Source organism: Suillus subalutaceus, assembly GCF_016647625.1.
Source record: "Suillus subalutaceus strain FC151 chromosome Unknown DFJ58scaffold_86, whole genome shotgun sequence".
Lineage (NCBI taxonomy): Eukaryota > Fungi > Basidiomycota > Agaricomycetes > Boletales > Suillaceae > Suillus > Suillus subalutaceus.
The window spans coordinates 83,410-100,433 of NW_024540335.1; the positions used below are offsets into that span (position 1 = coordinate 83,410).

Here is a 17,024-nt window from a genome sequence, read left to right on the forward strand (position 1 = left end):
TATGTTCCTATTGTTCTGAGCTCCTGATACATTGTTCCTATTGTTGAACAGATGCTGTGGATAGTTTTTCTAAGTCTATCCACCTAGAAATAATCACATGAAAACATATTTGTGTTTTCATGTGTATATGCTGTATCTATTGATGTAGGATGCCTCAGGGGGTCAAATAAAGGTGGGGATCTGTTCATATATGTTCCTAAACATGTTCTAAATATCCTAGAACACATCCCTATCAAAGGGGCAAAAATGCGAAAGGGTTCTGTTCCTCACCCCATTTGAATGGCTATTTGCAGGAGGAGCAGGGATACAAATAGACAAAAAAAGCAGTTTATTATATTATATTATACATATATATACCAAACTACTATTTATAATAACATCCATCTGGATAATGGATAATGTAACTGAATAATGTATCCTAGTTTTAGGCTTATAGTCTAGTTTGGATGTATCATTATAGCATTATGGGCTAGAGGGGTATATCACCTTGTCATTGTTGATGGTGGGTGAAAGTGAATCCAGGTATTCAAGTACCTCGTCCAGATTGTGCTCTGGTTTCTTTCCTACAGGGAGCTTGATAAAAACCTTCTTGGCAATGCTTTGTTTCTTCTTTGCCATAGATAAAAACTTGGACGATAATACAATGATATGAAATAAACACAGTACTATTACTCACCACCAGTTTGTGCATACTACATTTCGTGCAGTCACATAAATGTCATGGAAAGTCATGGTATCATCACACTGGCCAACTTCAAAGTCTGTTTGGCACTAGACATTGTTACATTAATGTGACAATATTAGGGTTAGTGAAAATGCCCATATCCAGATAGAGTACAGATACAGGTATAAACTATACCAAAACCAGATATGTGCAATGACATATGCTCAAATCCAAAAAATGTACAGAAGGTTGCACCATTCAGACCCTAACTGTACTCTAGTTAGATACAATATCTATTGTCTAGTTTTAGGCCCATTAGACAAACCATCCTTGAGGTTGCATGTGGATATAGTATAGATTGAGTTTAGATAGTATACAGATAACAACAATGAAATCTATGGCAGATTGTCCTACGCAGCAGAACCTCAGTAAACCTGTATATAGAAGGTGCTTCTGGATGATCCCCCATATCATCCTCATCCTTCTGATATGTTCTGAAACACCCTAGGTATGCAGTGCCATCCAGATGGAGCTAGAGCACCTGCAGAAAAAATCTGTTAGTACAGCTCAGGGGGTTCAGAATATGATGAATCCACATCCTGTTCTGCCATTCCCACTTGTTCCAATGATCCTTTCATGGACACAGCACCTGATAATCACCATAATAGTTTCAATCCATCAGAACTTGGTTTGTATGGTGAAGGAATTGGTTGAGGACATAGTGGAGGGCATGGGATGTACAACTTCAGGGACACTCTAGGCATACTAGTATGATATCAGCACTTGTGTTCATGATAGTCTAAAAAATAAATCATCAGCCAGAAAGTAGTAAGTATAATGACATACCTTGTCAACTGCATTAAGAGCTTCTTGTTCTACCTTGGACTTAGGCTCCATGACACTATTATCTGGGACAGGAAGATCAGCTATGTGAGTTGTTAGAGGATGGAAAACAATGTTACTGATGGGTTTTGTAGGGATGAGTGGCTTGACAGGAGAGTTGTTAATTCCTGGTCCAATAAATGTGTGTGGGTATTGGGGAAGTGCTAGAAACACCTCAGCAACATCTGGCGCTGAAAACATGTGCACGTGCCTTTTCCCTTGGGTGTCTTGGGAGACTTCATGGTTGCACAAGTGAATGATATGATTTTGATTTTTAGCAACATGAGATACTGATTTTTGACAATAAGTAAAAAAAAAACATATGAGGGGCCCATGTATGTCTGTAATACAAGTGCATGCCACTGCGCGGCTCGATTTGGATCTCTGTGTAGTCTAGTTTGTTCCTAATAACAATTCTTTATATACAACATTCGACGTAGTGAAATCGTCATTTGTTTTGTCTTCCGGAAATAGGATGCGCGAGTCGTCTCATTGACGAATGCGTGAAAGGGCTGTGTAGAGTTGACCATGTGCGAAAACATCGCAGCGAAGGTCAAGAACAGTCTTGTCAAGTGTAAGACCCTGGCAACCATTGAAAGTCGTTGCATATGAGAGACGGAGAGGAAATTGGAGTCGGTGAACAGTCCAACTTGCGTGTGGGGGGGTGAATTCGAAGTGAATGTGGGGGATGCATTGAACATCTTCAAGTTGACCTGTTCTGTTGTTGATGACCTGAACCTCGACATAGCGCCGGTGTAATTGTTGTACGATAAGGCGTGCGTTTTTCACTAGTCCTTTCTGAACAGATATGTTGCGCATAAGTGAGCAGATGCAGCCTTGCTTGAGATGAAGTTCATGCTTTGGAATTCCATTCTGAGAGAGGATTGCAAGAAAGTCGGGTGTGGCCTCAGGGTGATCCGCTATGAGCTGACCATCTTCTTTTACAGTATCAGCGCTGTAGTATAACACTGCATGACATGTCAGTAAGACGGATTCGATTTTCAGAGAGAACGGGAGAAATTGAGAAACTGACCTTCTTCGCCAGGCAAAATATCGAGTATTTTTCCGTTGAAGTCATCGACGTAGGAGTTTTTTGGGCTAAGAAGCGCACGCCATAGGCACATAGGTGGCTCCGCAAGCACATAACGCGGGAAAAGAAAGGAAATTGCTTCATTGACTGTGTGTATGCGAGATAGGATGTTGAGAGAGACGTGAGAATGGGTGTGATCTTCACCTATACGGTCAACGAATCTAGTGTATTCAGCATCTATGGCTCCGCGGATGGGACTATGCAAGGATCTGATAGAGAACTTTGACCATAATGGAGAAGACTTGATTGATGCGAGTAATGCGGGTGTTACACCAGAACCTTTGACGACAGGTGCAACTTGATGGAAGTCGCCTAAACCAATGAATAGAATGCCACCAAAAGGTTGTTGTTTCCTAGTGATGATTCGGCATATTTCATCGACACTTTCTACAACTGCGATGTTTGCCATGGGAAGTTCATCCCACACAATGAGAGAAGCATTTTCGATGAGATCGGCGTGAAGTGTGCCAGGTTTGATGTGGGAATGGAGGTCAACATTATCCTGAGGATTCGTATCAGTCTGATATTCAGAAGCTCGGCAGTGCACTATACAATGTGTTTGTACCTCTGTGACAGGAATCCGAAATAATGAGTGAGCTGTGCGCCCTCGTTCATATAATGCAGCAGCTAATGCACTTGTCCCAACTATGAGAACAATGTTTCCTTCACTTCTTAGTTGAGAGCATAGTGCATCAACTAAAAATGTCTTCCCGCGGCCAGGTTTTCCTTCGATGAAGTAAGTGTTGTTGGATGCACGAGCATTAGACTCGGAGTTTCTCGCATCGTGGAGAATTTTGCAAAAGATATTCTTCTGCTCGGAATTCATGGCATTGTACATTTGTTGAGCTTCATGTTTGAGTTGAGGTTCGCGATTGCTGAAGGCTTCAAGTTCAGTGATGACTTCGGCACTTTGGTTTTGAGGTTCAGGCAGACCAAAGTCTTTGAGTGAGTGGCATCCATCTTCAAGGTAGTTTGCAATTTGTTGCAATGCACGGTCAGTTCCTATGCATTCGGAGTGACTTTGAATGATGTGATCAAAAGCAAGATCACCGCGGAAATGGTCCATAATGGTAGTGCAGGATAACCTTCAAGGATAATACGTGCAAAGAGAAAACGGAGTTGAGCAGGTGTCTGGCGATTGGCAACTGCTTCCTCTAGTGCGAAGTATCCTTCGTTAACATCATTGAACAGGCCCAATGAAAGTGCAGCTTCATGGTAGGTGTGGTGTAATGTCCCTTCTATTGTGCGGAGCTGCTGGAAAGATCTTGCAGGACGGCGCATCAAAAGACAGCGGAGGTAGAATAATTCCCCAGCACTTGGGGAGATAGTGCGGAGACGGGTGACTTTTTGACCTTGACAGCGTGAGCGAACCTTGTTTCGTGTTGACTGGTCAATGGGTTCTTCAAGATATTCATCTTCATCTAGAGGGTCGCCTTGTTCCCATTTGTAGAGCACATATAGTTGGAAGTAATCGAGATATGAAATGTTTTTGAATTGAGGGACATTTGGCCGATAGAAATAGTGAGTGAGAAGGGATGTTGTCGATCCTTGTTCTGAGGTCCCTTGTGCAAATTGTGGGATGTTTTCGCCCGGGAGATGAACTGGGAGGCATGTTACAGATGGATCTTTCGAAGTGATATCAAAACCTAGTATTCTCCATGCAGCTTCAGGTGCAGAAAGGTAGCGTCCATCAACATAGTCAGAAACTTCATCAACAGTATCATCGGAGTCTTGTTGAACATGGAAGTACATGTGATCAGGGCCCTTGAACAGGTACTTGTAGAGATACATGAAGACGGCCACAGTGAAGATGATGTTGATATGGATATGGCAGTCAAGTTCATCAATGAGTTCTGGGATGTGTGGGACAATCCATCGGTCTTCTTCAGTTGTCCGTTTGAAGTGAACATGACCTTCTTCGTCAATCCATGTTTCAGGCGTGATGGGATGAGGAAACCTGTATATGCATCTATTGTTCTTTTGGCAACGGCTATTCTCGCAGATGAGGTCATCTCAATGGTGAGTCATAAAGTGTTTGATTTTGTCACGAAGATGAGGATTATCTCTTGGAAGCTCAGCCTTGATGAAGACGTCAATTTTGTCTTGAGGAAGTTCAGGTATAACCTAGTGCAATAGAAGTATCAATATAATCTGTCAAATTTTCTTGCATATGTAATACATACTTTGATGACGATGTGAGCATGTGGAAGACCTCGCTTTTGGAATTCAATGATTTTGATGATATACTTCACTTCTCCAAGACGTTTGCAGAGAATGTCAAGTAACCGTTTCAATCGCAATTTGAATGCTCGTGCGGTGACTACAGGAGCCTCGGCCGCTGTTTGGTCTGGTCTGAGCCGCGCTCTAATTTCAGGCCAATCTGGATTGCAAGTCATGGTAATAAAAAACGAAGGACGATTGAAAGCACGGGCAAGTGCAAGACTGTCTGCAGTTTCTTCTGATGCCCAATGTTGTGAACCGATGAAACTGGTGGGTAATTCAATATTTGGGATTTCATCATGTTGTCCTTCGGGTGTAGAGAGTTGTGCATGACTTATGCGATTTCTGCGAATGTAGCCGAGTCGTTCTTCTTCTATGCGCGAGTACATGTCAACAATATATTCTGATGCGACATGACCAAAGTGTAGAAAATGGTCTTCTGTGAGAAGATGGGACTTGTACCACTGTCGTTGTGTGAAGTCAAATGGACGTGTAAGATGTTGAGGACGTGATGGATCATCTGCCGTCAGGCCCCATCCTAATGTTCCATGTGGAAAAAGCAGTGGGTATTGCAGAGGTTCATAGTGTCGGGAATATATAGGAACAAAGGTAGGTTCTCGATTGGAGTTACGCCATATGAGGATATTGCGTGGCTGGACAGACGTTGAGTTAGCAGCATGCATAAATGCTGCAAAACCATTGTTTGAAGATGATTCAGAAAGTTCAAGCGCAGTTGTTGTTGTATTGGGAATATGATGAAATTGCTGAAGGTGGGCTACATATGGATTGCACATGTGCAAATCAGCACGGAGTGCTTGTGTCCACTTGATCGGCACATCAAAAAGCTTTCCACGTGAATCTCTCTCCGACTCATCATATAAAAACCAGTGGAATGAATGATCTTGTTCAGAAATATCGAAAATGCGGTGATAAGTCCTGCCCGTGATGGCGACCAATGATATTCCAGTTTGAAAGTGAGCAAATCCTTTACTTGAACCAATGGCAGTAAATGAAAAGAGATTGTTAAGACGACGGGATGAGAGGGAGATGTTATGTGAAAGTGTAACAGAGTTAAGAATATTGGTGATGTTGGGGGGCAGAAGAGGTAGCGGTGGTACTATATATGTGCCATTGTTGCAGCAGAAGGAATTGTTCTCGCCTTTGAGAAGGAGAGCTTGACAATGCTCACATGTTCTATTCCACCATGGAGGTTGCCAGTGAGATCGTTGTAGTGAAATATGAAATCGATCCCACCACTCAGTCGTCTGTTGATGAGGGTGAACTGTAGTAGGCTAGAATTTTAATCAAATGAATCTTGTTAGATGTGAGGACAAATGTTTTTAAGTTTTAAAACCGACAGACGGTCGATGGTTGTTATGTAGACCACTGGTAGGTGTTGAATTGGAATGGTTATCTGAATCTTCATGACTCCGTTTGTGTGGTCGAGGATCTTCATCTAATACAGAGCTTCTTCTAGCAGCACATTTCTGAGCAGCCTGGTGTTCACGAAAGGACGGATCTAATCGACGTCTCCGTGATCGTTCTGCATCTTGTTCTCTATTTAGCGGCATGAGTGGGTGATTAAGAAAAAGGCATTATTTGGCTGCAAATTATATATTGTGTTAATTTGTTTTGGTCGATGGATCATAATGCACTGGACAAGTAAGACTGCCAAGATTTAATATCACGACAGATCAAATGGAAGATTGGAGCAGTGACATGTAAATCATTGATGAAGGTACATATTTGGTAAAATTACAACACAGAGTTCTACATTGTTTACAATTCAGAGTACAAAACTAATCGACTTCGCTGAGGGGGCTGCCAGAACAACCCTCAATAAATTCGTGTTTCACTTTAACACCATCATTCTCTCTTGCAGGGGTATTTGTGGCAGCTTTTTGCTTGCCCTTACTCCTCGTGGCCTTGCCTGGTTTCGCAGTAGCTGCACGTTTGGCTGGACGTGGATCATCTTCTGCACCATCAGAGTGAGTATCTTCATGCGCATGCTTGGAAAGAGAAAACTGTGTATCTTCGGTGACAGACTTCGACGGGGAAGAAGTAGTGTGGTCATTAGTGGTGGACTTGGATGGGGACTTATTCCCCCAATTCCACTTCGTGCTTTTCCCTTTGATTGGATCAGTAAATCTATCAATACTGGAAAGCAAGGGAGATCACGGACCTTTTGCAGGAGAAGGAGCAGAGTCTGACATCAGGAACGCAAGTTCTTTTACCTCCAAGGGGAGCCATTTGATGGCACCACCGTGATCAGAAACAGGTTCGGATACAATGAAACCAGTGACAACAATCGTGGAACCAAGTTTCAGGATGCCAAGAGATTGGAACCGTTTGTTGTCAGGTGGATATGAGCAAATATAGGATGCAAGACGAGTATCACCAGCAACATATTGGTTTATGTCGAGATGAAATGCGTGATTGGAAGACTTCTGACCAAACTACGAAACAGAATGAATATTCAGATGAGTGAGCATAAAAGATATCAAAACTGACCACTCCAGCTATGATGACGACTGGCCGCATTGGTGCAGTATTGGATGGCATCTCTTGTAACTGCAAAGGACTGTTGAGCCGGAAAAAATGCGAGTGGAAGATTTTGCAAACATACCATCATTGCATCAATTTCAATATCATAATCTTCCGTAGAGTTGCCTTCACCGACACAGGTGTTTTCGTGTACAGAGGCAGCTTTGCCTACAACAAAATACAACCTGTTGTCAAGCGGATCCATATTTGCTTGAGCTACGAAGTAATGTACAACGGCTTGAGCCGAGCAAGGAGAACCATCCTCAGAAAGGCCAAGATAGACCTCCCCGTCGTATGTGATGGTTTTAGGCTTCTGAGCAAAGATGTGGCGTGAGTTGGTCAAAGGAAGAATTCCAATCAGAATGGGTGAACCGGGCATGATAGAGCTTATAAGTACAAAACTTGAAATCAATGAAAAGCACAAATAGCGCGACATGCAAAGATCAAATTTATACTTTTGGCGTGTAGAAATGACATCAACATGTGGAGTCGTATTTTGTATTGGCGCGGGCGGGACATGGCCACAATGTTGTAAGACGTGGATCAGAGCTATGGCGCGAAATAGTCAGCAGGTTTCTGAAATCATCATCGTCACTAGTCGGAAACGAAATAGTATACGGCCTTTTTCATTTTAATTTGTTTACACAAAGACAGCAACATTTTTGTTTCCTTTTAAGAGAAACTGAAAGGAGTCGTCCAAAGGATGTGTGGAATGATGACGGCAGAATGATGTATGGAGAGGAGGGATGACCGATAATGCAGTACTGTTATTGTTAACGATTTAGAAGGAAAAAATGAATTTCCGAATAGAGACGATGTTGCTCAAGTAAGTGCACGCGAGACGCACGCGGGTGGACACCGCGCTCCAAGTCATCATAAGATTATATATTGTGGAAATATGACGTGTATCATTTCAGGGTACTTGAGAGGTAGTTCAAGGTGTATGGTGTTCTTGTCGAACATGAGCATAATTTTGATGTGAAGTAAGTAGTAAAGAAAAGACTTAGTGATTTTTATGGTGATTTGACCCTTTGGGCTATCCCAACGTCTGGATAGATTTTTTGAGGGTACCTGTACCCTAGTTAGTGTCTGGTTTAGAAAGCTACTTGGACATGTATGATTTGGTAGAGAGAATGTGTGTCCGCGGTGTGTAAGAGAATAGCGACTAGGCTGGTTAGAAACTAGTGCTACTTATCCAAATAGGCGCGAGTGTAGTATTCAACCCAAGAGGACTGCTATTGAAGCAACTCCCTACTAATATGCAAGGGGAGTGATAGCGCGAAGGACTAATTAGCCTATAGCGACCTAAGACCCAAAACCGATGAGTAGTGCTATAGCGATCAGTGACAGTGAGTTCCGACAGAGAAATGTGCGTATAAGTGAGAAGTGCTATGCAAGTTGTTCTATGCGATAGCGCTATGTGACGTCCAACTAGCGATAGCGAGAAGAAATCAAAGGGAGCGAAAGCGAGGAGTAAGGTAAGACAGTGCAAGTGAAATGCTCGATAGCGACTAGATTATAGCTCGACTACCGATAGCAATCCTGACTTTGCGAAGGTCAAACTTAAGAGGGAACTTTAGCGACACACACTTAAAGCAAGTCAAGCGACACGCAATCAAAGAGATTTGGCAAGAGCGGAATTGATTGCACCAAGACTAGGATATAGCGACTAAAGTGACTCTGACACCAGCAAAGGTCCGGGGAAGGGAAGTACTGTACTGTATGTAGGACGGGTCATTTTATCATACTGCGTAAGGGTTCGGAATTGTGTAGGCAAGTATAGTAGCAACACTGGCGAGGGCACGATGTAGCAACAGGTAATAAAACATGCAGTGCTGCAGAACACGAGGACACATGTAATAAGACCTGCGACTGATGAGTAGCGACATTTAAGGAAAAATAACACACCAGTGGAGGTAGGTGGACATAGGCAGGACATGGGAGGACGGAATACCTAGGTGTCAGACCAGGTAGCGTGCTATGGGAGAAAAGTGGTTCCAAAGCGGATAGCTTGGGAGCTGAATAGTGCTGGTGACTAGTGCCTTACTCTTTTCCTCTAGACAAGGCAAAATATGCCTATGACAGTCATATGCACCTAGCGCTGGTATGATTGTCACAGCGGTCTAGTTTGAGTCTGTTTGGTTTATACCATGTCACCTCTAACCATTCATCTGGTTTTCTCCAAAGTCTGACATTTGCAATGTCCAAATTCCCCAAGTCTAGTTTGTGTACAGATAGACTACTAGGTATAGATTGTGTCTAGGCAGACAGCTTATCTACATCTAGATAGGGTCTGGTCATTTTCTCATTTCTACAGTGACTCTGAGAACTGGTGAGGGTACAACAACTCTGCCAAGGTGCAATGCAGAGCAAATGAAAGAAATATATAGCTTTAAGCTCTGGGTGGGAGATAGGTCTACACTCTCTCTAAGTGTTGGTTGAGGTGTGATGCGAATCATTCGACCTGGGGAAGCAGATGGCAGCAGAAAGATGATCCAAAGCATGCTGAATGTGCGCCTAAGGGAGCGCTGTGGTGTTCAAACTCGGGCTAGCCTCACAGAACCCCTTTTTGCTATAGAGGTCAAGCATCCTAGAAGTCCACCTCACATCCATACATCACTCCCTTGCAAAAGCCTCGACTCACTTGACTCTTCCTTGTTGCACAGGACTATATCCGACTTGGCCGATATGGACCTGTTATCTTGGCTGTTCACAGGGAGCCAGGGTTGTCTGTACCAGTCCCATACTTGTCGTTTCAGTCATTGTGCACCTCGGCCGACCATTCTGTCCTGTCGGTACCGAATCCTCCCATGTCCTGCCCATGTCCGCCTATCTCCATTGGTGTGTTTTAAGCTTGTTTTATCGTTACTGAATGAACAGCAGGCTTTATTACATGTATTCCCATGGCCGCAGCACTCGCAAGCCTTATTACATATTGAACCAAATACCCTGCTTTTCGCTACTACTCTCACCTGTGCAATTCCAGACATTCACGCAGTTAGATAAATAGGACTCAGGTTTCGTATTATCTCTTACTTCCCTTCTCTGGACATACCTGCTACCGTTGTAGGAGTCACCTTAGTTAGTCTTGATTGTGCAATTGATCCCTATTTGCTTTTCAACTTGGACATGCCTTAACCACTCTAAGTGCGCACTCTCTAAGGTTTCTATACCTAGGCCTTGTATAAGACTTGGACCACTACCGCAAGTCTAGACTCGGCAACCCATACCTAGTTTTACCTCACTATACCTAGTTATACCTAGACTCTCTTTACCTCGGCCTAGACTTACCTGTTGCTCCCATCGGCATCAGACTCCTCTGCTCACATCAGTATTCATCATTGGTATCTCGCATCAGTGATCATCATTGGTATCTTGCATCGGGTACAGTGTCGGTATCCTGCATCGCATCGGACATTCTCAGACTCGGACCTTTGTTTGGTCGGAACATCTCAGGTCTAAGATCTTAGCTTCTTCCTTTCTCTTCCCTCGCACTATTAGAAGGAAGTGCTTCAATAGCAGTCCCCTTGGGTCGATGTACTGCACTTGCACCCATTAGGATTTAGTAAGTTAGTTGGTATATCTAGCTGACTACTATTTCTTTCACCACAGTGCCTAAGCGCAGGAAAGCGCTGGAGAAGCAGCTCTCAATGCAAGACAAAGTCTAAATGAAGTGGATAATGATTATGACTCTAAAGTGCAGCTCTATACTGGTGCTCCGTGGTAGTAGATGGGTGGTAGAAGGTAAGAGAAGTAGTATAATAATGCCTCCTCAGCTCAACACAAGATGAACCAGAGTAAGGTAAAGCACTATGTAATAGCTACTGGGCCCATAAGAAATGGTGCCATACAGTGTAGGTAATAATGAAAGGTACATGAAATAGTAAAATAGCAAACTAATGTGTACCTGTGGACTGGATGGACAATGGATGGAAGCTCCTGGATGATGGGCGACGCAGAGTGCTTAAGCGTGAGAAAGCGCGCAGGAACGCTGCGGCTCGTGTGGGAAAGTAGCGCGCTGTGGGTATCACAACCTGGCAGGCACATATATAAAAAGTGCTCAGCCAGTATAAGTGAGTCTCAGCTCTGCCTAGCTGCTATACTCGCAGAATGCAAGAGCGTTCGACCCTAAAGGGGAAGCAAGGAAAGCAAGGATCCACAGAATGATGCTGATCAACCCTGGTGAATGATGGTGAAAGTGTGAGAAATGCGCTAAAGGCATGCATGGGAAAGCAAAGTGCGAAAGAGTGTGAAGCGCTGTCTTAATAACCGAGGGTCTTATATAAATACATGTAAGAATGTAATGACACCACAATTACACTGGATAAGACTTCTTGCCAGTCCTCGATTAACACGGTCTATGACTTTTCTTCTTTCGTGGTAGATAATGTGTGAGTTCTTGGGAGGCTCGCTAAACCAATCAGTCAGATTAACTTAGCCGGAGCTTTATTATCTCTGATTGAAACTATGGGATTGTCTAGGATATACCGTCTAGACACTTGAACTGGTTTCCTGAGTATACAGTTAACTGTTGAGAAGCTGGTCTCAAATGTGACTACGTGGACCAAAGCTCGTGTTGGTCAATATACAAATACCTGGTGAGAACGCTGGTCTCACAAATAACAACAATGACCAAAGCTCGTGTTGGTCAGTATACAAATACCTGGTGAGAACACTGGTCTCACAAATAACAACGGTGACCAAAGCTCGTGTTGGTCAGTAAACACTACATGGTGAGAACACTGGTCTCACAAAACTGGGTTTCTATCGCGAGAAACTTATGTAATCTCAAGGGAAACACTTTCCCTGCACTTGTCTGGACAGTTCTTACAAAGGAAATGGGCTTTGTAAGCAGCAATTTGTTCAGACTGAAGCTTCTTAGGTGAGAGTTCAATTTGCTCAAGTGGGAGTTCTTGAATGCAACAAGTGGGAGATCTATTTTTTTTGTGGGAGAATGGGCTCGCCTTATATACATTTTGTGTGGGAATATTATGCAAGTAAAAAGGTGATGTAATGACTTCAGAATGTGAGAAGAATATTCCAAAAACTGGAGCAGAATGTTCTAGCAGGTGCAAAAGAACATTCCAGAATATTCATGGTGGGATAATGACATCATTCTGAGTCATTGGAATGTTCTAGCAAATTCCATGGAACATGACATCATACCCTGTAGGTAGAATTTTATGAAGCATCTGATTAGTCAGAGCATCCTAATAGAAAAGTAAAGTAAAGAAACACTAGAGAAAACAACTCAGAAATAATGGAACAAATAATAGTACACAATACATGGGCTTTTTAGATAGGTTTTTGTTAGGCTTTGAACTTTTCTCTATGGGTTTCTCTAGCCAAAGTGAATAAGCCAAAGGAAAGGCAATACCTTAACCTTCATTTTGCTACTCATATCAACTAGGTCATTATGTGATTCCCATCTCACATATGACTTTTCTTCAAAACATGGTGGATTCATGAATCACTGAGGGAAAACTGAAACTATTGGACCAAGGTTTGATACCAAGGTATGGGTTGACTAGTCTGAGGACTAAGCTAACAGACATTGTCTTTTAGGGGGATACCTAGTAGTCATGTCCATGCATGATTCCCAAATCATGCAGGACAGCGCAGGAAGGTAGTGCAAGCAGTGCACAAGTGAAAAAGACGTGAATTGAGACTGATGAGAGATGACTGATGATGATGATAGGACGAGAAAGGTGGCTGAAGAAAAAGGAGTATGTTCTGCAAATTACCACATTTGGAAGCCAAAACTGCGGTCACAACATCTTTCACTAAATGTAGAATATAAAAATAGCTAAGTTTCAAAAATGCGACATATGTGGCTGTGTATCTGAATATTGATGCTGTGGAGAAGCAACATTTGGGATCCACCATGGGAAGGAGGAGCGGACAGGATTATAGGTCAGGAGAATAATGGCTACCATAGGCGTATGCGAATAACAAGGTTAATAGTGTCAGATACAGGTTTCACTCCTGTGATTAATACAGACTCAAGGAAATAAGGACTTACCATAGCTACACCTCTGCTGGCAGGCTATACACACTTTGCCCGTTCTAGAATGACACCTTATCTTCATTCTTTTGCAGTATTCACAGCCTGGAATTGTCGGTCCAACCGCCCTCATGATACCCAGAATCTGTGGCATAGGGGCTACAATTTGTCATTAGCATTAAGGGATGTGATGTCAGATGTGCAGAAATTACTTACCTAGCAACAACGAACACTGTTTGCAGCATCTCTGACATGATGATACAGAACAATATGCATAGCATGGCTGGTTCTCAGCCACGCATGAATCACACCCAGGTTCTCTCAACTTGAATGGTGAGTATGGCATGGATGAGCGTTAGGAAGGGATGCATTGAAACTTCGGTGTATTCGTGCATACCTCGAGGTAGACTGGTACGCTGCATTCGAGGTACATACCACAAAGACGATTGCTGCAGGACAAGAAGCCCTTCAAGAATTCTCAGAGCTAATGGATGTAAGTTATGTTGGACTTTCTAGCACTTTCTCTTTCAAATCAATTACTTAGAAATATATCAAGAAGTCTGAAGTTGTATGACCCAATAAGAGCTGGTCCTTCCAGAAGAAGCATCTAGTTGCCCACTTGTTTGATGACATCATGGCCAAGGGAGCAACTCGCAATTACAACACTATGCCGAATGAAAAGTGTCACAGTCCCCTAAAGGCATCATATCAAGATCAGACTAATTTCAAAGATGTTGCACCACAAGTTTGTTGTCCAGTTTTTGATTTCATGAGTTCTAGTTTTAATCTAATAGGTTACATGCAGATTTTACACACTGACCATTGGTCTCTTGTTTCCGAGTTCATCCACGGTCGAGTGGACGAACTAGATACATACAACACTCAGATGGCCAAAGACGAGACCGACCCTGATAATAATGTTCCATCCAACTTCCACATCAGATTCGGATCGAAGCAACCGAAAAAGTCACTCGAGATAATCAAGGAACAACATGTCGACAATCCTTCCTTCAGACATTTCTGCACAAAGCTCAACACATTTTAAACACTTTGCCTGCTGTGACACAGCATGTGAATATGTTACTGTTTGACAAAGTAAGTCTGATTTAATCATTTGAACATCAGCACTCGCACACGACTCATCCTGAGAAGATAATAGAGTTTCGATTCCTCAAGGTTAACTACGAGTCACTAGTCGACTTCTGCCAGACCACGGACTACCTTCATTGCAGCCCGAGCTTCCACAATCTTCCCCGATATGACTGTGTCATCGTTAATACCACAACTAGTGTTTTTTGCGCGACTCCTATTCCTCTTCACATGTGTCATTAACAACACACCCTATCCCATCACCCTCGTATGGCCATATGATGCACCAGTTGGAAGGCGTCTCCAGAAGGACAAACACCTGAAGTTTTGGCATGTTAGACAACAACCAAGGGAAACGGCTAGTGAGTTTATCTTAGCAGAATTGATTATTCGAGGAGTCACTCTCGCTCCCGATCCCACTACAGTTGGTGACTTTCTTGTTATGGATACAATAGACGGTGACATCTTTCTGCACATGAAGCAAATGCACCTGGCAGCCGGGCACTGATTGTTTAATTATGTCATTTAATTAGTAGATATTAGTCCTATCTCACAATATCATCTGATCCTGAATGGTACTTCTGAACTTCACTCTTGACGTCTGTTCATTGGCACTACCACTGTCTTTTCGCACTCTCACCACTATTAGTCTGAGCAACAAGCCACTCAAGTTTGGAGGTCCCATCTAAGGATGTTATAATGGGTTGGATCAGACCAAGGCATGCCTCCATCGATTCTGCTTTATTTGATCAGTGCCACACGCCTCCTTCAACTCAGAACCATTGATTCATCTGAACTGTTATGCACTGTAATACCAGTGAGTATAACACAACTGTTCAATCTTGAGCTCATTTGTCACTTCTAGACTTATTAGACTGCTGGTGGTGAAGACATGACCTTGCGGCCGCAAGGTCATGTCAGATGTCAATACTTATGTGAATTTTCAATCCGAAAGTAAGCTTCCTTTTTGACTACAATGACACAGTGGTGCGGTTTAAATTGAACTTCATTTGATACTTGGTGAGCACTTTAGCCAATGATGGCATCTCACTCAAATGTAGCAATCTCTGGTGGTGAAACTTCAAGATGTCAAAAACCCTCACGAGAGGATCAAAGTTTTCGAACACCTCCAGAATCACACAGACGAACCCCAGACATTCACACCCCTAGTGCAACTTCAATTGGGCCATCATCCTCTACTTGACCCACGATTTTCCATTGTCTGGCAGACCGACATAAGTCAATGACACGGTGTCAAGGGTAATTGTATCTAAATTATGATTCAATCTCTACCTTTGGTTGTGAAAAGTTCAAGGTCAATATGTCTCCAAGTAGACTCAGATGTGTCTACCCCAACACAATGCAGTATCATCAAGGTATTCCTAAAGAAAGTCACTATCAATCCAATAAACTTCAGTTATGTACTTCTATTAAGTGTGTTTTTGTCATTTTTTGTCTGCTGTCGACAAACTTATGATAGGGATTTTCAGGCATTCATCAACAGAAAACAGACCAAGCAGACGGCTTGGGTTTTGCCAGACACCCAATTTGTCCATCACGCTTAACATATCAGTACCAGGCATGAACACTCATTTGTCTCTTCACGACATATCCAGGGCATTTTTTATCAAAGATGCTGGCATACAGACCTTGGGCGGAGGCTTAGAACTGTGGCATGGTTACTTCAAGTAAGCTCAGAATCTCTTGGGCAAGATATATTTGACCAATGTATAATAGGCTTGTAAGCCATATATATTTGCGCACTGGACCTCCATGCAGAGTACCTGCAATTCTGACAATCGAACTCATCCACTGGCTGGGCCTCACAAAGATTTGAGGCTTGATTGCCAATGCTAGCAACTCTCAGCTTGAGAACTCCACTGTTAGTAAGGTAGGTTTCAAACTCAATCATATTCATAGCAGCTTCTCTCACAGTGAGTGCAGGAGTGTCTCAAGAAAGCCTGGAGGTGCCAACTAATAAGCTATCTGGACATAATCGGTATTCAAGTTGGATCGAAGGATCGCAATGAGGTCATCCAGCAGAGATGTACATTATCACCCCGGATCAAGGTTATCTTCCTCCCGAATTCTTGCCGTTCATGGTTGAATTCTCTTCCAGGATTGCCTGCCACTCACCAGCACTGGAACCGACAACTCGATCACAGCCGACCAACGCTCTGTAAGTAATACATTCATCTTTGCATGTGCTTAATTGACTGCCATGCAGGCACTAGATTATTTAAATTCACCGTTCTTGCAAGATGCTGGGATCACTGTAACTCCCAAGCCAATCTCAGTCACCAGGTGTGTCCTCCTGACGCCATAATGCATAGGGTAAATGATCTAACTAGCCAACCAGTTTATTGTCCTGGGGGATCCTTAATTACACAAGGGTCACTAATGCCATCAACCGCACTCATGCCAGCAAATCTGGTTTTGTTGGATGAGAGTAATAATGCAGCATCCTCTGGATCATTTAACCATAAGTATGAGTGCTTTCTCATAATCTGAGTCTCACGCCACTCATCTAA

At 43.0% G+C, this 17,024-nt stretch overlaps 4 protein-coding genes across 4 annotated transcripts; 3 read left to right on the top strand and 1 right to left on the bottom strand.

Annotated features, from left to right (window-relative positions):
- Positions 1-6,655: 6,655 nt before the first annotated feature.
- On the bottom strand, positions 6,656-7,779 carry DFJ58DRAFT_730269 (uncharacterized protein; the record flags this gene model as incomplete). The annotated part of the gene is made up of 4 exons (XM_041385864.1): positions 6,656-6,984; positions 7,039-7,312; positions 7,368-7,427; positions 7,483-7,779. 4 exons carry the CDS (start codon positions 7,777-7,779, stop codon positions 6,656-6,658), a joined length of 960 nt encoding a protein of 319 aa, XP_041241668.1.
- Positions 7,780-13,780: 6,001 nt separating this feature from the next.
- DFJ58DRAFT_663442 (uncharacterized protein) lies at positions 13,781-14,449 on the top strand (the record flags this gene model as incomplete). The annotated part of the gene is given in 4 exon segments (XM_041382364.1): positions 13,781-13,897; positions 13,949-13,969; positions 13,988-14,177; positions 14,262-14,449. Coding segments are annotated over 4 exon segments (516 nt in total), but the record flags the coding sequence as incomplete, so codon positions are not given.
- Positions 14,450-14,662: 213 nt separating this feature from the next.
- Positions 14,663-15,001, top strand: DFJ58DRAFT_663429 (uncharacterized protein; the record flags this gene model as incomplete). The annotated part of the gene is made up of 1 exon (XM_041382363.1): positions 14,663-15,001. One exon carries the CDS (start codon positions 14,663-14,665, stop codon positions 14,999-15,001), a length of 339 nt encoding a protein of 112 aa, XP_041241670.1.
- Positions 15,002-15,814: 813 nt separating this feature from the next.
- DFJ58DRAFT_843265 (uncharacterized protein) lies at positions 15,815-16,940 on the top strand (the record flags this gene model as incomplete). The annotated part of the gene is made up of 6 exons (XM_041392941.1): positions 15,815-15,927; positions 15,984-16,181; positions 16,351-16,384; positions 16,613-16,672; positions 16,721-16,797; positions 16,853-16,940. The coding sequence occupies 6 exons, from the start codon at positions 15,815-15,817 to the stop codon at positions 16,938-16,940; spliced, it is 570 nt and encodes a 189-aa protein (XP_041241671.1).
- Between the last annotated feature and the right edge of the window lie 84 nt (positions 16,941-17,024).